We start from the raw sequence: 24,199 nt of genomic DNA, 5'->3' as shown, positions 1-24,199 counted from the left end.
CTCCTGCTTATTAAACTGGTACCCTCCTTGGGTGTCTGCTTAAACCCTCTAGTCCTCTAGAAATCCTAGAATCTGGGTCATGGTTTTGCCCAATAGTCTCTGCTCTGTTACCAGTTACTCACTGGAGTTGATGGTCAGATGAAGAAATGTCTTCATTCTGTGGCTTTACTTTTTCTTTTCTGTAATGAATGTTTTGAACAAGTTTTACAGGTGAGTTGATTATGGCAAGGAAAACAGTCAGTGATTCTTTTATAATCGAAAAGGGGAACTTTCAGATAACTTTTAGATATGTTGGGATGTAGTTACCTCTCAAATCATAATCAGATATTATTCCCTGGGGGAAAGTAGGATGCATTCTTGGCTTCTCTGTATCCCCTCCAATTTAGACCTAAGTCCTATCGTTCCTCTCGATTCTAATCCCTAAAAACGTATTTGTTTCAAATACATATCTTGTTTTCTGTGTCCTTTGACATTGCCATAGTCGATATCTGTATCTCCTTTGGTCAGGACTTACATAGCCTCTTGCATAAATATAGCCAATAAAATTTGTCCAGCGTTAATATCTTGACTCAACTAGTAATTAGTATTGGGACCCTGAACATAATTTGAATTCTAAGCTTAAATTCTTCTACAAAGAGCAATTTATTGAAGTGCTTATGTCATATGGCTGTTCTGAGTATTAAATTGAAAAATTCAGGTAAAATGCTTAGCACAGTTACTGGCACATGCTGAGTGGCTCAATACCATTCAGCTCTTTTTATCATGATTATCATTATCCATTCTTTACCCTCTTCCACACTGGCAATCACATTGATCTTTCTTAAGTACCTCTCTGACAGTGCTGCTCTTCTGATGAAAATCTTCCCATATATCTCATAATACCTGTATGTATAATCTTCCCTATTATACAGACTACAGTTCAAGTGTTTAGCCCGACATTCAGGCTTCTCCCTCATGTGTTCACAGCCTTCTTCTCACCTCCTCTGCAGCATCGTTCCTCCAGGAGCACTGAACTCCAGCCATTATAAGTGATTTGTCATGTTTTGAACTGAAGACGACGTTGGACTTTTGCATCTTTATGTATATGCCACTTTGGAAAACTGTCTCATCCTTGTTTGATCTACCACACCCAGCATCAAAAATGTTGCTCTAGTCCCTGTGCTTTGCAGGTGAATGCCAAAGTCAGCCCGACAAGTGGATTTTTCTCTGTATTTGGCTTTCTGGATACGGGAGCTCCATAGCTTCCTCTTGTCTCTTTTGTTTTTATTTTTTATCTTGGTGCTTGACTCACGAGGTAATTGAGGAAGTCTCTTTTATGTTTAGCCCAACTCAGTCCAGCTGTAATTTAACTTCATCCTGGTGTAATTCACTGCATCATCAGGCTCTTTTGAGAACTGACTCAAATTTCACCTGGATGACTGACTTCCAGCAGGTTTCTCGCTGGCTTGGATCCATGTGTCTTTTTCATTCCCATCTGTAATTGGTAGAGATGTGCATGTCTCCCTTCCATTTTCCTCCTCTGCATTCAAATACAGCTCAGGAGTAGATGCTCTGACCATGAAGAGAGGCAGGTGGGAGGTTAATGGGCTTCCTTCTTGTCAATGTCTTCTTTGCTCGGGCGTCATTAATTTACTACAAACAGGAGGAGACTTGCCAGTCTGCTGCACAGCTGACGACTTGCTATTGTATCTTAGCTATCCTCTACCTAGAACCAGAAAATGGATCAGTTGATTCTGAGCCCAGCTTCATGGACAGGAGACGGGTCGGTGCCTGTGTGTATGTTGGAGGGATAAAGGAAGGGAGATGGGAGGGGCATCTTCCCGATCTTGTACATACACATATACATACGAGGTCAAGGTGAACTTGAGTTTCTGCTAATTGTCTGCTAATGAAGAAAATTCATTTTAAGATATTTTTCTTCCTCCATAATTATTGAAAATCATTTGTAATAAAAATCAGAACCTCTGGGTCTAAATTTACAGAATAATGGACTTTAAGGTTTATCATTGGTCTGGTATGTCTTTTAGTTCACTGTTATTTAATATTTGAATCTCTTCTGTATAACATTTGGAATGTGGCACCTTAGTTTGATTACTTCCAGGCATACAGTGGGCTCCTAAGATAATGATATTACTATTAGAGCTGTTAATGATACTGTTATTCTTAAGATTATGAATCTTGGTCCCAGACATATCTAAATTTGAATCCCAGCCCTCCCACTTACCACCTAGGTCATCTTAGGGTACTGGTCCTCAACCAGGGATGATTTTTGCCCCATCCAGGGGAATTGAGCAATTTCTAGAGATACTTTTGGTTGTCACGACTTGGGGAGGAGACTGCTAGGATCTAATTGCCAGAGGCCAAGGAGGCTGTTAAACATCCTACATAATACATAGGACAGTCCCCACAATAGGGAATTATCCAGCCTCAGATGTAAGTAATGCTAAGGCTGAAAAACTTGGCCTTAGTCAGGAACCTGAATGTAATCAGGGTCCGTTTTCCCATCTATAAAAAAAAAAAAAAAAAGATACAGAGTTTGCTTCACAGCATCATTGAAAATTACATGAAACTAATTCTTGGACATTTTAGCAGGTGCTTGGCCCAATGTAAATATTCAAATAAAATTCTTGTAGTTATATATAAAGCATGTATCGTGGTTCATGGGACATAGCTGCAGTGGTAAGAGTATTAAACATTAGTATTAGAAAGAGTACTTGTACTGCAGCCCTTCAGGTAATTGAAGGTAGCTCCTGATGTTCTTCGGGATACCATTCCTACCCTTCATTTCAGACTAGCTTCTCACACTTCTCCTGTTCTAGTTTGCTAATATATTTTTTAATTTAAAAAAAAAAAGTTTATTTGTTTTTGAGAGAGAGAGAGCAATTGGGGGAAGGGCTGAGAGAGGGTGACAGAGGATCTGAAGCAGGCTCTGCAGTAACAGCAGAGAGCACACCATGGGGCTTGAACTCATGAACTGCGAGATCATGACCTGAGCCAAAGTTAGATGCTTAACCGACTGAGCTACCTGGGGGTCCCTACATTGCTAGTATTTTTTAATGTGACATTCGGATCTGAACACTGTCCCCTAGGTGTGGTCTGAGCAATGCATGTGGAGCTCTCACCTTCTGGTTCTAAGACTTGATGTTTCTATTATTTTTTTTTTTTTTGCAGTGGTTGCCTTACTGTTAACTCACACTGACATCTCTGATTCCCAGATTATTGAAAGGAAATGACATAGTGAGCAGGGGAACGAAGAATACCCGGCTGAATGTGTGTTTATAAAATGTACCTTTTTGGTGAGGGCTCCAAAAAAATCTCCTCAGACACTTGCGGCTCACCCAGGCATGTTGGGTCCCGCTTCTGGAGGTTTAAATCAGGAGATGACTGATAAGAGCTAAAAGGTGAGGAAGAAGAGGCAGACACTCAAGAGGAGAAAGACAGCACATGTTTATAATCCCAGAATACCCCTTATCAGAACAGTGGCAGGAGCGTGGGATTCCTTTCAGGGCTCTTAGAACCTTCAGTGTTGCTGCTACAGAAGCTTGGTTTGAAGGTTCTGTTGCAGCCTCACTGTTTCTCTTTCTGTCTCTGTCTCTCTCTCTCTCTCTCTCTTTTTTTTTTTATCACATTTCTCTACCTCATTGTGCACATTGAAAAAATGAGAGCATTCCTCAAGGCCCATCTGCTCGTACACGCAGGCTCTCTGTGCAAATGGCTCCCTAGGATGGATCTCTATTATTTCACCAAAAAACATCAGAGGAGGAATTTGTTCTGCTCTGCTAAAGACATGATTTCCAGTTCTTTCTATTGCCTTAGCTTAGTTTTTTGGCTGCTCCCTGGGAAAAGGATGGAGAAAAAAAAAAACAAAACGAGGTATCCATAATACTTAGCTGAGCTAGTTTAACCAGGACTGAATAAGGAAAGAAGAAGGTAATTCAAGATCATTTAACCATGGAATAAAACTAATTCCTCAGATACATGTGTGAGCCCACACCCACACAGGAGCCCCCGTAGGTGCTTGGGGCAGCTTCAGCATGCCACAGCCTAGTCCCTCTTCTGTTCCCTCCCAGCCTTCTTCTGTTCCTCCTGCTGTCCACATCATTTCAGGAGTGGTTAAAACCACAGGAGGCAGACCAGCCTGGGCTCTAGATCAAGCTGTGTCCCCATAGGGTGATTCTAATGTCACCCATTCCTCAAGCTTGTGGTGAGTGGGATATGAGGTCATGGTATGTGGCATAGAGTAAACAGTCAACAAGTCAACAAATACGAGGCGGTGGTATCACTAGTGTGCTTATGTAAACCTTTCCTGCGGATGACCTCATCTCCATGAAATAGATCAAGAACACTTGAGGATCAGAGAGGCAGGGTCGCCGAACTCAAGGGTGATATATGCTAATAGGCAGATCTAGGATTTGAACCTCAGTGTTTCTACCATGTTGCTTTGTCTCCCTTCTTTGTATGGACATTGGCAATATGTTCAAGGATGTGAGAAAACAGAATTTAGAGGCCCAGTCTTTATTAAGCTGTAGCGAAGTGGCAATATTACAAACTGCATAGAGGCCCAGCTTATCACATGCTGTAACATGCATCTCACAGAGAATTTTTATTTCCTGAGGCTCAGCGAGGCTGGCTGAGGTATCCAAAGTCACACAGCAGCTGAGCTGGAACTGCAGATTGGGTCTTCTCCCAGATCTGCTGAGTTTTCACTTCGGGAGTCTCTGCTCTCCCCCCTCTGCTGATGTTGCTCTGTAGTTTTCTCCTTTCATTTTTGTGTGGTGGTGGCATGTAATCGTGAATAATAAAGCAAACCTGCGCTCACTGTCATGGAGGAATGGGAAATTGAAATTATAAGTCATTAAATGGAAAATCCCAAGCCTTATAGTAACGCCAACTCAGCCTCAATCCATTACTGCCTATATATTTAGCCAGTCTATTTTTAAGAGTTTAATATTGAGAAATAGGACATATTTATAATGCAGCTGCATTAATTTCACTCCAAAATCCCTGCCATTTGCTATAGTTGACTTACATGTGTTTAAATTTATAACCACCCTTTTGCACTAGAAAGATAGGCCCTTAGTTTAAAGGAAGATGGGTGGAAAGTCTGCCAGTTGAAGTAGTATGATTGTACAAGTTTCATATTCTGCTCCCTGGAAAGCCCCCTCCCCCACCATAGCATGGCTTAGTAATGAACTGATGTCACCACCGTGTATTTTTCATACCCCTCATTCAGTGCCCAGTCATATATACCTTGAAACCTTTATTTATTCATTCGCCAAGCATAGCCCGGCCCTGCAGGCTCTGAATAGATGTGTTCATAGTCTTTATGCCACCGAAGAGGGACCCCTCAGTTTTTGGTCATTGTTATTTCTGAGATGTTCTTCATAATTATTAATAGGGACTAAAGGGAAGCTGGCTAATGGGTTACTTTCATCAACTCCAATGTGTAAGCCAGTTCATTAAATCACATTTGTTGGTCACATTCCAAAACAATCCATGGAGTAGTATTTGAAGATATTTGTCCAGGGCTGCTATTCAGAGGTTATATGACATTTGAAAAATTAATTAACCTTGGTGTGCCTCACTCACCCATTTGTAAGATGAAAATAATAATCTGTATCTTGACGGGTTGTATACCAGTCAGTCATTGCCACAATAGAGCTGCATAACAACCAGCTACAAAATCTCAGTGCCATCGTATAATAAACATCAATTTGTCATGTGTCTGAGAACTGAGTGGAATGTTATGCTCGTCTTACATAGGCATGCTCATCATCTACAGAGTGACTGGGATCAGTGACCTGGGCTCTAAGAGAAGGGTACCTCTGTTCCTTGCTGCAGAGCTGTGAATCTACTGTGTGTCGTTCATCCTCTGTGCACCAGCGGGCTACCTCGGACAGGTCTTCCTTGTGGTGGTGGCAGGTGTAAATGTGTGAGCAGAAGTCTGTGGTACCTCTTGAAGCCGATGCTCATAACCGACATAGGCTGACTTCTACCCAAATACCATTGGCCAAAACAAGTCACACAGACCAGAGCAAATCAAGGAGCAATGAAGTGCATTCCATATGCAATGAGACTATAGCAAGGGTGCCAGTGGCGAGGGGGAGGCAGGGTGAAGAAACGAGGCTAATAACTCCATGCCCCATGGCCATTATGAGAATTACCTTAAATCATAGCTATGTTTACCTTAAAACTTACCACATTGAAAACACTTCATAAATGGTTAATATTATTATTATTACTGCTGTTATATTAATGATTAGATGACTAATGAGATGTCCTTGACAAGTCGGAATGGTATATTTAAGTGAACCTTGGTAACAGATCAACCAGAGAATTCTAAGCTAATTCTCTGGGGGAAAATGTGAAAGCAAGAAAAGATTAAATTTCTGGGGAGGAAGGGCATAGGGGAATGAGGGTGGGCATCTCTCTCCTGCCAGAAAATAGCTTCCTCTGGCTCATGATGATGGAGCTAGATTTTCATCAGCACCACATGCATTTGAGACCTGGTAATTCCTAGGTCAGAGCACAGACTTGAAGAGCACGACAGAGAAAGGCAAGAGGGTAGATAGAGGGTCATGATCAAAAATTTTGGCTCCAGGATTTATGTTGTAGCCGTATCCACGTCCAGATTATGGCTACATCTAGATTATGGCTACATCTGATATAACCGTGACAGGATTTCCTGAAGTGGAGTAGAAATGGAACCTTGAACTCTACAGGAGCCAGAGATGATAGTAAAAATTATACTTGGGTGGACAACAGGGAGTTAGAGTCCACATCCTTAGTCAAAGGTGATGAGTTGCCCAAAAAGGAAGGGAAGAACTCAGCATGCATTAAGCTTTGACTTGGTGCAAGGCCCTCTGCAAGCTTATCTCACTTAAGCCGGCTAACAGTAATGATAATAAAGGCTATACTTTGTTGAATGCTTAATCCGTTTTGGGTACTGAGCTAAGCACTTTGCATATGTCATTGCTTTGAATTTTAACCAGAAAAAACCCACAAAACCCCATACTTCTTGAGGGAGATTTATGCTCAAGGTTTTACAGGCAAAGAACCAGATGTTAGGGCAGTTTATGAAATGCACCCAACACCTAAAGCCACATCCTGTGTAAATGAGAGAATGGGGTTAGACTCAAGTCTGTTGGATCTCAGGATATGCTTGCACTATACTCAGAGGATCTGAGATAATAGCAATAAGCACAGGAAAGGATAGTGGGGCTAGAAGGCAGGGCTCTCAAAATAGGTGGGCTTTTTGACCTAAGGTTTGGGAAAGGAGGTAGGAGTGTGTAGCAAGAGCCACTCTTCTTCCCAGTGAAGATGGACGTTCTTGGCAATAATATCAAACCACCCCCCTCCCCNACTTTAAGCTCAAGAAGAACAAAACTGAGTGGAGTTTTCTCTACAATCCTTGCCCCTGCTGCCTGTTGATGGCACCCTTTATACAGCCACCTTTACCTGGCCCTGCATTCCTTCCGGCTCAGGTGAGTTGACCTCTCTTCCAGGAATTTCCCACAGCCTTTCCACTTGCAAAAGCAATTGGAGGGTGTGTCCTTGTCATACTTCCCTGGGCATTTAGCACCCTCTATCTTCATTATGTTTCCTGTCTCTTCCATGAAACAGTGTCCTGTTTTAAAGACAGGGTGATGTTCAGTCCATCACTGTGTCCCCAATGCCCACTTCTGGATACAGCAACCAGTGATGGTGTTGGCTGAAGAATTCCAGTTGTAGAATGTAAGCAGCCCTCCATTCCCAGGGTGTGCAGAGCCCCATGCATGGCCTTCTTGTGCAGTTACAGAAAGGATGAACCTGGAAGTGGAATCTGGCTGGCACCTGTGAGTCCCAGCAGGTTTTGGACTTGAATATGCCCCACAGATTTGGGCTGAAGATCCACATTTGCTATGACTGATGTGCTTAAGATCTTTTTGGCAATAAAAATAACAGTATTAACTCTCATTTTTAAAATGCTTCCTCTGCATCAAGCACTGTGATAAGCATTTTAGCATCTCATTTAATCCAAAAAACAGCTTTATGAATTTGGAATTGCAAACCTCAGCTTAACACTTGGGGAAGCTGAGACTTTGAGTAGTTAAATGATTTGCCCACATCTCACAGCTGGTAGGAAACGGGGCTTAGCATTCCAAACTACAGCTGATTGCAAAGCCTTTTCATAGCCATGCCTTGCTGTCCCGATGGTAATCAAGTGACCAAGAAGGTGTTGACGTTACCTGTCCAGTTACTTGACCTTTCCTCTCTTGAACAGGACTTGTTTGTCTGTTGATTCAACTCCAGCCCAAACTTTGGAAACCTCTCTTGTTTCTCTGGGTTCTATAAAATAGGAGATTCTAAGGATAACATTACTGAGAGATAAGATGACTTTGCGAATTCAACAGTACTGTTCTTGTGGTTACTGCATTCATCTTAGTGAAAGCACAATTCCATTTACATTTAGAACTATAGGGCCACGGAGCTGGAAAAAATCTTAGAGACCATCTGTGTCCTGGCTAGGGGACCATGGAGCCTGCTCCAGAGAACCTGGAAGGTATTGTGTTTTTAACAGAACAAGGAAAAGATCACTCATTCTAATTCCATCATTCAAACTTGATACGGTTCTCCAGCAGAAATTATGACCACCCTACAAGTCTGCAGTATTCACTGACAGGCCCAAGATGGTGTGTATAAGAAAAGGCTGTTCCCAAGTTTTTCAATTTATATTTGCTGCTGTGTGTTCATTTGTCTTGCCTGTAGGCACTTGCTTGAAGATAAGCTGTAGCAGGCATCAAAGGTTTAAGAAAATGTGTGTGAGAAACAAACTAAAAAGTGAGAAAATTCCATCCATCAACTTTTTATCCCTGCGAATTGGGAAGGGGTAGCCATTTAAAAAAATGTGTATGCGGTTTTAAATTTGTTCTGCTAGCAGAGTATTGTCATCTGGCTGAGGAATACTGACTGTTCTTGATTTTTTTTCTTTTCATGAAGAGGTAGCCCCTACATGAGATGTAATGTTGGATTCAGTGACGGGACTCTCACAACTTCCCAAATTGATGGTTCTTTGTATTTATAGCTGGTCTTCCCAGCTGTCATATGCTTTAGAATTGGGATATCTTCGGGGCGCCTGGGTGGCTTAGTCGGTTAAGCGCCTGACTTTCGCTTAGGTCGTAATCTCGCAGTTCGTGGGTTCGAGCCCCGCGTCGGGCTCTGTGCTGGCTGCCAGCTCAGAGCCTGGAGCCTGTTTCAGTCTGTGACTCCCTCTCTTTCTGACCCTCCCCTGCTCACGCTGTCTCTCTCTCTCTCCTAGAAATAAATAAAACATAATTTTTTTTTTAAAAAAAGAATTGGGATATCTTCTTTTATTACCATCCCTCCAAATCCTGGCATCTAGATGTGCTCTGTTCAAAGTCTGGGGACACAAGCTGAGGTCTGTATTTGTCAGGGTTTTCCAGAGAAACAGAGCCAATAGGAGGGGTTTCTATGTCTATAATCACCTATTGATCATATATATTTTCTATCTCTCCAGCTGCCTATCTCTTTCTGTCTCTATCAGCATCTATCTAGAGGTTGGTTGGTTTGTGGATTTGCTTATTTGTTTTAAGGAAATCATTCCTGTGATTCCAGAGGCTGACAAGTCCCACATCATCAGAGTAGACCATTAGGCCCAAGATTCAGGGAACATTTAATGTTGTAGCTTGAGTCTGAAGATAGTTGACTGGCAGAATTCTTTGTCCCTTGGGGGAGGTCAGTCTTTTTACTTATTTCTTTAATGTTTATGTATTTATTTTGAGAGAGAGAGAGAGAGAGAGAGACAGAGAAACAGAATGTGTGTGTGTGTGTGTGTGTGTGAGAGAGAGAGAGAGAAACAGAATGTGTGTGTGTGTGTGTGTGTGTGTGTGTGTGTGTGTGTGAAAGAGAGAGAGAGAGAGAGAACAGGGAGGGGACAGAGAGAGGAGCGCGGAGGGAGAATCCTAAGGAGGATCCACACTGTCAGCACAGAGCCCAACAATGGCACTGGATCTCACAAACTGTGAGATCATGACCTGAGTCAAGATCAAGAGTCAGGCCCTTAACTGACTGAGCCACCCAGATGCCCTAGTCATTCTTCCTTTAAGGCCTTCAATTATTTGGATGAAGCCCACCCTCATAATGGAGGGTTATCTGCCTTACCCAAAGTCTATTATGTTAAACGTTAATCATACCTTTAAAAGAGTTACACAGAAACATCTAGAATAATGCTTGACCAACTATCTAGATACCATGGCCTAGACAATTTGATACATACAAGTAAACATCACTACATCTGAGGTTAAAGTTATCTTAGAGTTTTGGGAATCAGAGAAGAGTAGTGGAAACAGGAGATCTGAGAGCTGGCCCTTGGTCTTCTGTGGACTTTTATTGTGACTTTGTCTCTTAGTGCCTTTGTTTTCACATCTAAATAAAAGAGGAACTATACTCAGGTGCCTGGGTGGCTCATTCCATTGAGGGTCTGATTTTGGCCCAGGTCATGATCTTATGGTCTGTGAGTTCAAGCCCCGCATCGAGCTTGCTGCTATTGGTGCAGAGCCCATTTTGGATCCTCTGTCTCCTTCTCTCTTTGCCCCTCCCCCACTGCCTGCCCCCCACTTCTCTCTCTATCTCTCCCTCAAAAATGAGTAAACATTTAAACAAAGGAGGAACTATATACTCTCTAAATGAATTTTCAAAGTGGATACTTTATAATGCAGATGAGTTTCAAAATGAATGAATGAATGGGGCATCTGGGTGGCTCAGTCGGTTAAGTGTCCATCTTCAGCTCAGGTCATGATCTCATGGTTTGTGTGTTTGAGCCTCTCTCTGTGCTGATAGCTCAGAGCCTGGAGCTTCCTTCAGATTCTGTATCTCCGTCTCTCTCTGACCCTCCCCTGCTCACGCTGTCTCTCTCTCTCAGAAATAAATAAAAACATTTTAAAAATTTTAAAAACAAAATAAACAAATGAACAAATGGATGGATGGATGGATGGGTGGATGGATGGATGGATGGATTGACTCATTGTGAAGCCAAAGGGTGAGCAATAGGAAGTTTGGTGATGACTGCTCTTTCTTGGGCACTTACTATATTCTAGGAGCTCTGTTAGACAATTTATGTACATATTTCCATTCAGTCCTCCCACAGCCCTGCAGACACTTACAAAGGAAGAAACTGAGCACCAGCTATAAGAGAAGAGAGTAACTCAAGCTCACACAATGGCAGAGTTGACATTGGAACCTGCATGGCTTTTTCACTCACAGTAGTCATTATGGCCAGTGAATACCCACCTGTGGCTTGGTTCTCTGAGCATAAGTTCTATAGTGAGATGAAGCTAACAAAATGACACATGAGTTGAGCCTATGCCTGGGATCTGTCTTGACCAGCAACACTGAGCAAGATTCCTCTAGCATAACGGGTCACTCTCCAATCAGGTTGAACCCCGGGCTCCAGACAAGGCCAGGTTGCTTGGGACTCCCTGCCTGGATGATTGAAGAGGGGCTGGGCTGTCAGAGTCACTTTCCAGGCCCTGAGAAGTAACTCCAAACCCCAAGACTGGGCTATCCATTTCCATACACCAACAAACTGGAAATAATCTGTGTAGGTCCATGCAGTGGATGGAGCTAGGGTCATCCATGTCACTGTAACCTGGGTCCAACTCCCAGCTTTGCCATTCCTAAGCTGTGTGACCATAGGGGATTATTTAATTTCTCTGAGTCTCAGTTTCCTCATTTTGAAACACCTAATGATACTTACCTTTCAAGCTTGTTAGGAGAAATTAAGGAGTAAAGGATAAGGAGATGCCAGGCTCCTTGGCCTAGCAAAGAGTTGGTATTCAAGAAGTGTGATTTTTCTGCCCACACAGGCTGGATGAGTCTAGAAAAGTTGAAGAAGGTGATGCAAGTGAAGCAGGAGCCGATACAAGGGTTGGTCACAGGGCATCCCAGGCTGTGTGGGGGAGGCTCTGAGTGCAGAATAGTTGGGTTCTAAGGTGGACACAGTGGGTGGTGCCTGGCGTGCAGGGCAAAGAATCTGGCTGCAGCTGGCCTGGTATCTAGAAACTGCATGCCTTGACAAAGGCCCTCAGGATTCGCCCTGTTCCCCATCTCTCCTTCCCCTTCACCTGCCTCCTCTGCCCCATCTCCTGCCCTTGCCATGTCTGCCCTTCCTGTTCCCTGTGTATATTTTCCTGCTCTCTCTCCATTCCTTCTACTCCTCTCTGCCCCCTCCTTTTTGCCCCCAGCCTTTACTGCTGAGCACATGTTCCCTTTCCATTCTTGCTTTCTCTCTTCCTCCCTCCTCCCCTTTTCTCTCTTCCCCTCTCTGTCCTGGGGACTGGCAGTCCTCTCCTTTGGGTGCCAGCGGTTCATACCCATTAAACTTGACAGACTCTCACATGGCAGAAAGAGATGGCTTCCCCCTCCCCCCTCCTTCCCTGGGCCTGCTGCGATGCTCAGATCAAGCACCATCTGTTGCATTCATCCAGGCGACGGGTGAGCATTTTGCTGCTCTAGGGAGGCAGAGCTCAGCGGGTACCAGGAGGTATTGTGGCTTGTTTGGACAACTTGATATATTGATATTGATAGAGCCACCAAAAGGGATCAGAAGGGTACGGGGAGGGGAGAGTGGGAGGCAGGATGCAGTAGGCCATGGAGGGGCTTATACAGGCATGTCCCCGGTAAGTCTGGGGTCCTGGCACAGCCGCGCCTGTGAGAACAGCCAGACAGATGGATGAGAGTTGCTACAGTCCTGATCAGAAACCCTTGCCGCTGGGAGGAGCAAACCTTCCCTCTCTGTGTCCGCCTCTCCTCCTAGCCTGTCCAGGCTGTGTTGGGTTAGGAGAAAAGAAAGCAAAAATAGCAGGATAGGAAGAGGCTAATCTTCAGAATTGGTGAATGTCAGAAGCATGACAGAAAGGGATGGTGTATCAGTCAAGGTCTCAGCTGGACAAAGAAGGCACCTTCAAATGAGACTTTTAGGAGAAACTCAATGAAGCAATTATTTATGGAGGTGTAGGCAGAGTGAGGAGAATCAGCATGAAGGTTGGAGGAACCAGGGACAGGAAAGATCAGGAAGCCACTGCTAACTCCTTGAACTGAAGGGGCAGGAAGAAATGGTTTTCCTGCAGCCTGTGAGGATGGGATCTGTGGACAGGGCCCCTGGCCGAAGCTGTAATTGTCAAGGGTGCAGAGACCGGAAAAGAGCAAGAGAAGACATACTTCCAAATTCTTTCCTCCTGCATCCTCCGTCCCACTGGGCAAAGCCAACCGGTAGCCAAATAACAAGGAGCAGAGATGTGGCCCATAGACGGTCTGCCTGGAGAACATGGAGTGGGGCAGAATGAACCTGGGTTAGAGAGGGATCAGGGGGAGCGAATGGAGAGCAGCCAGTACAGAGCAGAAATGAACACATGTTCTGTTGTCTGCACTGTGCCGGAATCTCATGTTCTGAACCACTACACGTAGTGCTTCTGTACCTTTTCCAAGGAATGCCTGTGTTGGGGCCTCCATGGAGTCTAGATCTCTCTTGGGAATGTGAGACCCACACAACCTGCTGTCTACTCAGACTTCTACCTAGACGTCTGGAGGACACCACGCATTTGTATCTCAGACCCAACTGGTGTTTTCAGTCCTCTGGAACGTCTTCTCTTCCAGGGCTCTCGTGGAGAGGTGCCTTCACGACGCCTCTGTGGATGCCAGGCTAAGTCATCCCACATAACTGCCCCCCCTCCTCTACCTTTTCCAATCAGCCATCACCTTCTGAGGGAGTTGTGCCTGCAAGAGAACTCTCAATTGTGCCCACTTCTCTGTCTGTACTACTTCTGTCTCTGTTCTTTCTGCCTCCCTGTCTACTTCTCTGTCTCTACCCCTGGCACCCTGCCCAGGTGATCATCATCTTGTGTGTGGACTTCTGCACAACTGCACCATCTTGGTTGATCCCCTCACTTCCATGTCTTCCCTTCTCTCCATGAATTCTGCTCTCTGCCACTGGAACAATCCTCCCTAAATGAAAATCTGATCAAGTCACTCTTCTGTCTGAAACCGTCGGCGTGTTCTGTCCTTAATCAGTTCCAGGAGGGTTAGGGTTGGTGTTGGGCTTAGGACTTCTCCCTCGCCAGCATGATCTCATGCCAGTCGCTTTCAGTGTTTCAGGCCTGGCGAGGGGTGGATCAGCTCCTTTGGTGTTCCTTCTCCTAAATGGGCTCTTTGGGTTCACCCCTCCCCTGCCCTGGTGTTCTCATCCCTCACCCCTTCCTTCCTTCCTCATCTCTTGATTCACTCATACTCTTTTCAGACCTTAGTCCCACCACTCATTTCTTGAAGCATGTGTCCATGATGCTCCTAAACTAGGTCATATTATGCTAATAGAGCCTGTTATATCCTTTTTTACTTCTCATTTGGGCTGTATATCACCTAAAAAGTTTTACATGTACATGTCTGTCATTTCATTAATCTTGGTCTATCTTGTCTATATGGCGGGCATGGGGGGAGGGGTCGGTTGTCTTTTCACCATCGTATCTTGTTCTGGGCTGCACATTTACGTCCCCCGCAGAGTCCTATGTTGAAGCCTTAACCTCAATGTGATTGTGGGTTGTCTACTTGGGCTGACATAACAACATGCTATAGACTGGGGGCTTAAACAACAGACACTCATGTTCGCGCAGCTCTGGAGGCTGGAAGTCCAAGATCAGGACAGCAGCACAGTTGGGTTCTGGCTTGCAGACGGCTTTCTTCTCACTGGGTTTTCACATGGCCTTTCCTTAGTGTATGCGTGTATGTTAGGAGAGGGAGAGAGAGAGAGAGAGAGTGATTTCTTCCTCTTCTTATAAAGGCACCAATCCTATTGGATCTGGATCTCACCCTTATGGCCTCATTTAGCCTTAATTAACTATTAGAAGCCCTGTCTCCAAATACAGTCACAATGGGGCTCTGGACTACTACCTAGGGAACTTGGAAGGACACAGTAAAATCCATAGCATACTGTATTTGAAGACAGATATCTAAGAGGTCATTAAAATTAAATGAGATCATAAAGGTGGGGCCCTAATTAGATAGGACTCTGGTGTTAGAAGAAGAGGAAGAGATCTGTCTCTTCCCCTCCCTCTTTCTCTTAGCCTCGTCCTCTCTGCCTGTGGTTCTCTCCCTACCATGTACACAGGGAGAGTGTGACTATCTGTGAGCCAAGGAGGGACACCTCACTAGACCCTAACCCCGCTGGCACCCTAGTCTCAGCCTTCCAGCCTCCAGAACTGTGAGAACATAAATTTATGTTAAGTTGTCCATCTATGACTTTTGCTATGGTTGGCCTGAGCTAAAACAATACCTCCTACACTTGTCCCAGATACATTATGGGTTTCCTGGGAACACTGTTGAATGGATGAATGAACGCATAGGAACATGATTGAAGGCATGGGTGCTGGCGCGCATGTAGGGGTCCCTCCCTTTGAGGATTCCAGACTATGGCTTACTCTAAACTCTTGACCACAGTATATCCCAAACCTTACAATTCGGGGCCAATAACTCTCATCTCCGGGTTTATAAGACTGGGTGTGGCAGTGATTCTCAGAATTTAAAGAGTAGCCTCTTGCTGGAGGGCTGTGCCATCGCAGGCTTGGATAGTGGGTCCCATGTTGGGGATCTCCTTTGTGGTTTACCTTTAAGTATACTCAGTGGAGAGAATCTTGCCAGAGAGCAAGACAGGCAGATGAGAAAGTTATAATGCCACCATGTTCCATCTGTATTGTCAGTTGTCTTTTCCTTAGCAAATATAGATGCTCCCCGATGTCATAAAAGACAGAGCCTCTCACAGAGCCCAGTGCCCAAAACAGCCATCTGGGTATGAGCTATGCCCCCAGATGCATCTGTCTAAGCTAATAACCTCACCTGGGAAAACAGGAGCTCCTTAGAAATTGGCATTAGGATGTTCAGAAGCCTTCTTTGTCCAGTCTGGTGAAACCCCTTCAAAGAAGTATGAATCTTTTGCATGTACCATTCCCTGGACTCAGACAGCAGGTAGCTCAAACTGAAGAAATGTCCTTGCCTCCAGAGACATAGATGGAGGGAAGGCTGAGCTTGAAGATTTCAAAGTTGGGACTCTCTTTGGGAATGTCTCAGAACAAAGGCAGTGAGGCCATTTAGACAATTTCCTTTGCCTCTTTCCTGTTTCTTCTTTTTGCCTTTTATGTTGCCTCTCTCCTTCCTTCTTGAGCTTCTCTGCTGTTTTTTTTTTTCCTCTTTTATCTTTCACCTTCTTCTCTATGCCCTTTTGACTTCACTTTCACCATTCTCTGGAACTTTCTACCTGTCTCAATTTTGCAATTTTATAGAAATGAGGCTACTAACAAATCCATCGAGGGTATTGATAAAAATGGAACATTGGGCCAGGAGTTAGAAGACTTGACTTTGCCACTTGCTGGCTTGGAGTGAGTTATATGCCTTGTTTGGGGTCGGGGGGCTCAGTTTTCCTAAGTTGAGATATTGTACCAAGTGATCTCCATATCACAGTACTATTATTTTATCTCCTCAAATGTGATTTGACTCACGGGCTCCCATCTTCCTTCACTGCCACTGCTCTGTTCAGGCCACCGTGGTGTCTGGCTGGCTACCACACCGCTGCACTGGCCTCTCTCTCTACCTCTGCATGTGTTTGCCATCCTCTATTAGGAGTTGTTGTAAAAGGGACTTATTTTGAACATACCAGTTTTCTGTTTTAAGCCTTTCAGTGAATAACTTCTGCCATTAGGATGTAATCCAAGTTCCTAGATGTGATTGACAGTGACCTTACCACTCTGGCCTCATCTTCTCTTTGCACGCTCCCTTGGAGCCACATTGAACTGTCAGTTGCTCAAGCACCATGCTCTTTCTGGCTTTGGATCCTTGCACATGCCTCTCCTCCTACGCAGGCAGTCTTTCTTATCCTACATCACGTTGGTAACCCTACCCTGATTCTACCCTCTTTGCTATCCTATTCATCCTTAAGGCATCTGTGGATATAGTGTCTCCTCCAGGAAGCCTGCCTTGACTCCCAGGATGGGTGAAAGGACCCTTCTTGGTGCTCCTCTAGTGTTCTGTACTGTCCCATCACAAAAATATTGCATTTTGGGGAATGCCTGTATATGTGTCCTCCCAAGCCATGAATTCCCTGAATCGTGGATTGTATCTGGCTTTCCACCATTGTATCTCAAGGGCTTGGGGCAATGCCTGCAACATGGTATGTGTCGAATGCATAAGTGAGGAGGCCAACAGATACATCTGTTCTGGCACTTGTGACTTCTCCATCATTATGGGTCAGGGAGGGAGCTCCCGGGACTTAGGGTGGCCAGACCCAGGGGTCAGGGGTGGGGCGAGCCCTAACCTCAGCCCCATTGCCCACCCTGTAGCAGCAGCTGAGGCGACGCAGGAGACAGTGGAGTCCCTGATGCAGAAGTTCAAGGAGAGTTTCCGCGCTAACACGCCCATCGAGATCGGTCAGCTGCAGCCAGCCCCACGCAGGGCTTCGGCAGGGAGGCGGAAGCGGAGGAGCAAGTCTCGAGGTAGGCCCTCCCAGCAGCACTCACCAGGGTGTCAGTGGGCTGTCCCTGGGTTCTGAAGGTCCCAGGAAGAGCGTTGCCCCCTCCCCTTGCTTCCCTGGACTCGTAGAATCATGCCACTGTCTCCCTGATCCATTAGTTCAGCTGAGGCTTGAAGACAGCAGACCCATACCCCTAGGTGTGGAGCCCCAGCTGCCTCATTGGAGATAGGAATGGGCCAGCCATCTCTTATACAGGCTGAGAAGATCGCAACAGTCTATGGAAAGTGCTCAACGTGAGACCTGACCTGCACAGTAGCTGTTCTTTCAATTTCAGCTGGTGTCGCTTTGTAGGGTACAAGGAAGGCAGACGTTCTCATGGAAGGCAGTCCTCAAGCTAGGATCCCAGAATGGGTTTGGGAGTCGCTCTTCAAAAAGCTTGAATAGTATCATGGTCAAGCATAGGAGAGCTGTAAATCATACAGAATCAGAGTGAAATTTTGGTTCTGTTGTTAACTAACTATGTCACCCTGGGCAGGTGGCTCTGCTTCTCCAAGCCCTTCCTATCACAGGGTTGTGATGCTGTCTTAGCCTAGCACCCAGCCCAGCATGCTAGAAAAAGTAAACCTTTCCTTCCTTATCCTGCTCCTTCTTTTCCCATTTTCTCCACCTTCTCCTCCTACACTTCCTTCTCCTCCTCCTCCTCCTCTTCATCATCATCATTACATTTTTCTTTCTCTGGTTATCTCTGTGACTTTGTAAATGGGATGAACCCCCTTATCATTGCCTGCCGTCCAAACCCCTTCCCTTCTCTTTATGTCCACTCCATAGCCTCCAGCTCCCCCCTGCTCTCCCCACCTCTAGTTCCTGTGAACGTGGTTCTGATGATGTCCCTCTTCTTCTCCCAGAGCTTTATTGGCTGTCCAGTGCCATCAGGAGTTCACGGGCTTGGGAAGATGACATTCAGAGCCACGGCAGAGCTCTTGTCTCTCTGATGTCTCACCTAAATCTGTGTGTTTCACTTCCATGTTCCTTTCCATGGCATTCTCTTTGCCTGAAATGACCTAACTGGACCCTATAAACAATTGTTGTCATTTATTGATAATTATTGCAGGCAGCAGGCTAAATACTAAATGCCTCTTATTTGATTTTCACCAACAATGTGAAGGAGGTACATGATGCTCCCATTTTACAGATGGCATCAAAAGGCACAGGAAGCTACAGTAACTTGCCCAAAGGGACACCCTAGTAAAGGAGGAGCCAGGAAGAAATAATCTAGCTGGGCTGCAAACTTTTTAACTAAACCACTGTGTTCTATTCTATTCTATTCTATTCTATTCTATTCTATTCCAAGAAACAGAAAGAGAGAGAATTGGGGAGAAAAGCAGGGAGAGAGAGAAAATCTTAAGCAGTTTCCACGTTCAGTGTAGAGCTTGATCCTCTGACCTTGGGATCATGACCTGAGCCAAAAATTAAGAGTCAGACACTTAACCAATTGAGCCACTCAGGAGCTCCTAAACCACTGTGTTTTGAGCTAGTGAGGTTCTACGTGTTTTCCCAAACTTAAGTTGCATGGCACATTTCCATGAAGATACCACTAGCTGACAGTCAAAATTCAGTCTGAATTCTCACATGTGTGAGTTCTCCCATATCTTTACGTATGTGTTAAGCACTGATTTCATTTTTGTGTAATATAATTTGCTCCCCTGGTTCTCTTCTTAGTTAGACAAGAGAATTTTTTGACAGTGGGAATTGTCTCATTGTTTGAATCATCTTTGCATTTCTGGGTCTAATAAATCAGTGCCTGCATACATGGTAGACGTTGCTTTTTGTTGAGAGAATGTCTAGGTCTTTATTCTGTGAAATCCCGAATCCTGTGAAAAACTAAGATCTGCACATTAAGGTCATAAATTGAGACAGAAGTTGATAACGGCATTCCTTTTTGGAATTCACATGGTAAATCCTGGGTTGAACCGACGCGTAGGATAAGTAAGTTTCTTTGAGGTCAGCGGTGTCCGGTGCTAATCCCAACCCAGTGAACTTCAACTTGCATGTCTTTCAAAGAGTCAGTGGATGTCTCTGAGTCTCAGTCTGCTCTTCTGCACAATGGGATGTCAGTCCCTGAACCAGAGATCACTGTGCAGATCTGATGAAGTGGTGAATGTAGACACAGTGGAATGCTCAGCTAATGTGTGTCAAGAGCTGAATAGAATTCTGTCTTGTATTTGTTCTTACTTAACATTTGTTCAGAGTCCCTTGTAGTGACATTGAGCTTTACTTATCCATCATTTTTCTTCCACCACTCACCAAGATTTCGCCTCTGAACATGTGTTTTACCACTGAATACTCCCTACCCCCAAATCCCTCTTATGCACAATAACTGTCTTAATGAGGCCTCTATTTTTGGGCATTTGTGCTCTTTCTGATAATTCTACATTAAACAATGCCATAAACCATGTCACATGGAACTTTTTTTGGGGGGAGTGGGGTCATCAGATTTAGCCTTCATTTCAGAATCTGTCTCCCCCTCTTAGGGTAGAATTTCAGAATCTGATTGTTAATGAAAACCCATTGTTTGACTTAGACGATGATTGGATATCAAGTTCTTTTGATTTGCAAGTCAAATTGGACCTAAGAGAATGAATGCATTATTTTTTTCCCTAAATGTATCTCAGATCTATGACCACTGCCATCTTTTACCTCTTGCTCACAACTGTGCCTTCCTTGAGATTCAGTCTCCCCAAAGTAGCCAGACTAATCTTTTTAGAAATATAAACCAGATAAAGTCACTTTCTTGACTCTTGATTTCATCATTCCAGGGTCGTGGGATCAAGTCTTGTATTGGGCTTCACGCATTGTATGGAGCCTGCTTAAGACTCTCATACTCTCTCTCCTCCTGCCCCTCTCCCCTGCACATGCTCTCTCTCTTAAAAAAAATCATTCAGTGGTTTCCTGTTGTCCTTAGAATACAATCCAAACTATTTGCCAAACTCCCGTTCCACCTGGGGTTGGCTTCTGCTCTCTACTTGCCTGGCATTTCTTCATGGCCGGCAACACTGACCTACTTTGTATTGCAGAAACATAGCAAATGCTTCCCCACTTTGGAATGAGAGAACTTGCAGCCTCTTCCCCTTGCTCTGTTTCTTTCTACCCCCAGCTGTTCTCTCGGTTGTTTTCCTGCCTTTCAGCTCTCAGCTCACATGCGAGCTACTCAGAACTGTCTTCCAACACCACCCAGTCTCATGCTTTCTGTCCCAAGACCTGCTACATCACCCTTTTTTATTTCTTCCATAATATCGTGCTCTAAAATTACTTTTGTTTGCTTATCTATGATCTTCCCCTCAAAACAATGTGTTTCATATTCATAAACCTAATACAGAGAAAGTGTTTAATAAATATTTGTTGAATTAGTGAGTGCATTCACCTTAAAGATCATTCGAAAGTGGCTTACTTTCTTAACTTTCAAGTCAGTGATGTAAGAGGGATCCAGGGTAAACCAAAGCCTCTTGCTACAGACCTCCAGAGAATCTTGTTTCCCCTAGAGATAGACTCACTGATGGATGGCACATTAACTGTGCTCAAGTGGATGCTGTTAAGGCAATTTTCAAAATGGCTTAATAACATTGTGCTTGGGATTTTACTGCCACCGTTGGATAAAGTTTTTTCATGAGACAGAATAAGGCTAGTATAAGCCAGCCCTGTACTTCCCACCTCTCGTGCTTACCACCACAGGTCCTCATGATTTTCTTGGACAGGAGAACTCCATGGTCAATACAAGTTTTAGAAATTCTGCCTCTTGGAAATTCCCAAATGCATCTTCGACTGGTAAAGACCCCGGGATGTCCTGTAGCACAGAAAGCTGAGCTCCTTTGTTTAGGTCAATAGCTGCTCAACTGTCTTGACCACAGACTGTGATCCCCCCCCCAGAACATTTATTCACATCATGAGGAACAGAAAAATGCAGTTTTGTAATTGTTCTTTTAGCCTGCACTGACCATCAAAAGCCCCCAGACATAGTATGAGGGTCTGATCCTCAGTCTTTCACTGTCTGCCTCTTCCCCCTGGCCCTGAGGTGGCGCCGGGCTCACTGGCCCAGAGTGGGAGCACCTGGCCTCACTCTACTTCGGTGGGCTTCGTGCCCAGCCTGTGAGGCCCAGCGATTCACAGCAGATGGATTGGGCAGCAGAGAACTGGTGTCGTGGACTTGACCACAAGGTTAAAAGTGGCTCTGATGTGTTTCTGTGGCTCTGGCTTCTTCCCGAGAGGCCTCGTGGATGTCCAAGTGCATCATCCTTAGGCAGATGGAGGAAGGCGGTGGGGGACTTGACTGCTGCCCTCCTGTCTCCGACAGGGTTTTATAAGGCAGCTCTTGGCCAGGTACTCCCCAGCGTCCACAGGAAGTGAGATGCGAATGTGGGGATGAAAATAAAGCCAGGAAATACTGCTTTTGATGTCAAGAAGAGCTTCCATGGTTCATGAAGCTTAGATAGTGGTTTAAAGGTGAGATTTTTGTAGTTGATATTGCATTAACCACCATTGGCTGACTGAATGATCTTAAGCAAGTGAAGAAGCTATTTTAGTCTCAGTTTTCCCATCTGTAAAATAGTGTTAGTAATACCAACATCATATATGGATTTTGCCTGGCATTTGGACGACTCTCATGAGAAAAGCTGATGTTATCAGTGTCCTCTGGGTTGTGCCCATGTGACTTGCAGAGACTCCCAGATCCACCCCATGCTCACTGGGCCACTGGCTCTGACCAAGCTGAGGTTTCATTATTGCTTGTCTAGAGTCCTGAATCAGCCCCTTCATCCACAAATCCATCTTCCACCCTGGTGGCTTGGAGCCATCTTTTTAAAAAAAATTTTTTTAATGTTTTTATTTTTTTTTTTTAATTTTTGAGGGAGAGACAGAGTGAGTGAGTTCAGGGGAGGGGCAGACAGAAAGACACAGAATCTGAAGGAGGCTCCAGGCTCTGGGCTGTCAACACAGAGCTGACATGGGGCTTGAACCCACGAACTGTGAGATCGTGATCTGAGCCAAAACCAAGAATCAGATGCTTAACCAACTGAGCCCCTGTTATTATTTCACCACTGTTGTTTTATTATTATTAGTTATGTCACTGCTCTTACCCATTAGGGAAGGGTACATTTATTGTTTTATTTATTTTTTAAATATCTTTTAAAAGTTTGTTTATTCTGAGAGAGAGTGTGTGAGTTGGGAAGGGACAAAGAAAGAGGGAGAGAGAGCATCCCAAGCAGGCTCCGCAGTGTCAGCACAGAGCCTGATGCGAGCCTTGAACTCATGAAACCACGAAATCATGACCTGAACCAAAACCAAGAGTTGAATGTTAAACCACCTGAGTCCTCCAGGTGCCCCATTTACTCAGTTTTAGAAGCAAAAATGTAAAGGATGGAGGGGACATGTTTAATAGGGTGAAAAGTTGCCGTAGCTCGCCACACAAGTCATCTCCATAGCCTGACTCCAGCCTGCCCTACAGCTCCCTCCCTCCAAGTCCCCAGCCTCTGCATTCCATAGCCTCCTGCACACCAGCCATCTTTCCCTTTACCCAGCCTGCCTTGCTTTCCAAGTTTGTGTATGAATCATGGCCTGCCTAAAAGACCCTGCTTCCCCCCCCATCTCTGCCCCAAATAGCAAATCACTAGCTGTTTTTCAAAATTCAGTTTCAGAGTCTTCTCTGTGAAAAGCACACACCAAGCCCACCCTCAACCCTTACCTCAGCTGAATGAGCCACTCCTTTTGTCTGGGCACATGCAGCCTGGTTCTGCTTTCTGCCTCAGCCCTTATCACAGTCCATTGTAAATACGTGTGGACGCATCTGTCTCCCTCCCCAGCTCTGACAGCCCCATGATGAGAAGGGCAGTGATTTATGTCTCTCTGTAGCTACAATGCAGAGCAGAACTGGCATAGAATAGCAATCGGCTGAATGGTGGATGTGTGGATGGATGGATGGATGGATAGATACACGGATAAAGGGAGACTGCCGGGAGCGTCATGGAATACAAATGTTTAATGAGATGTGTGCAATAGTATCTCCTGAGCACTTAGTATGTTCTAAGTTCTGTGCTCATCACATATTATCTCATTTAAAAGCTTCTTCAGACCCCACAAGGTAAGGACTGTAATTATCCACATTCTATCAAATGTGGATAGTTGGAAGTTCCAACTTAGACAGGTTGAGAAATGACAGAGAGGTGGAGAAAAAAACAACAACAGTTTTATCTTCCCCAGATAGCTGGTGTCTGTCCAGTCTTCCTCTCAGCCCTGTTAATTATCTCATGGTTTTTAGTGGGACTTCATTTTGATTATACAGCTTCAAAACTTCCTTTGGCCAAATGGGCAGTGACTTCTATCTAAAACTCCTTGGTAGAAAGGGTAGGCTGATAAAGGGGAAGAGGTTTGGAGAACAAAGATGTGAATCAGAGAAATAAAGACTGAACCTGGGACTTGCCTTTTCCATATTCAAGCATAGCAACAACCCAGGAAGGCAGATAATTTAAAGCCATTAATGTTTCTGAATATTTTCCCCCAACTAAGTGAATAATTTATAGCCACTTACCAATAAACAGGAAAAAATGCATTTATTTGTGTAAGCCTACATTCTGAAGACAGTGTCCTGCAGTAAAAGAACCTATCAGGGCTTATCTGTCAGGGAGGGTAAAGGAGCCAGAA

The 24,199-nt window shown here is 44.6% G+C and overlaps 1 protein-coding gene across 3 annotated transcripts in view; it reads left to right on the top strand.

The window, feature by feature from the left end:
* ASTN2 (astrotactin 2) overlaps window positions 1–24,199 on the top strand; it is an 881,037-nt gene that overhangs the window by 247,517 nt on the left and 609,321 nt on the right. Inside the window, exon 1 of one of the 3 annotated variants that reach the window (XM_077769933.1) lies at window positions 17,416–17,531. The exons of the other annotated variants lie outside the window; for them this stretch is intronic. Within the exon in view, the coding sequence (XP_077626059.1) occupies window positions 17,417–17,531 (115 nt within the window). The 5' untranslated portion in view covers window position 17,416. Of the gene's footprint in view, window positions 1–17,415; window positions 17,532–24,199 lie in introns of those variants that run through there. 3 annotated transcript variants of the gene reach the window in all.

Source organism: Crocuta crocuta, unplaced genomic scaffold (genome assembly GCF_008692635.1).
Source record: "Crocuta crocuta isolate KB4526 unplaced genomic scaffold, BGI_CrCroc_1.0 scaffold95, whole genome shotgun sequence".
NCBI classification, from domain to species: Eukaryota; Metazoa; Chordata; class Mammalia; order Carnivora; family Hyaenidae; genus Crocuta; species Crocuta crocuta.
This window is presented reverse-complemented; position numbering and strand designations above follow the sequence as displayed.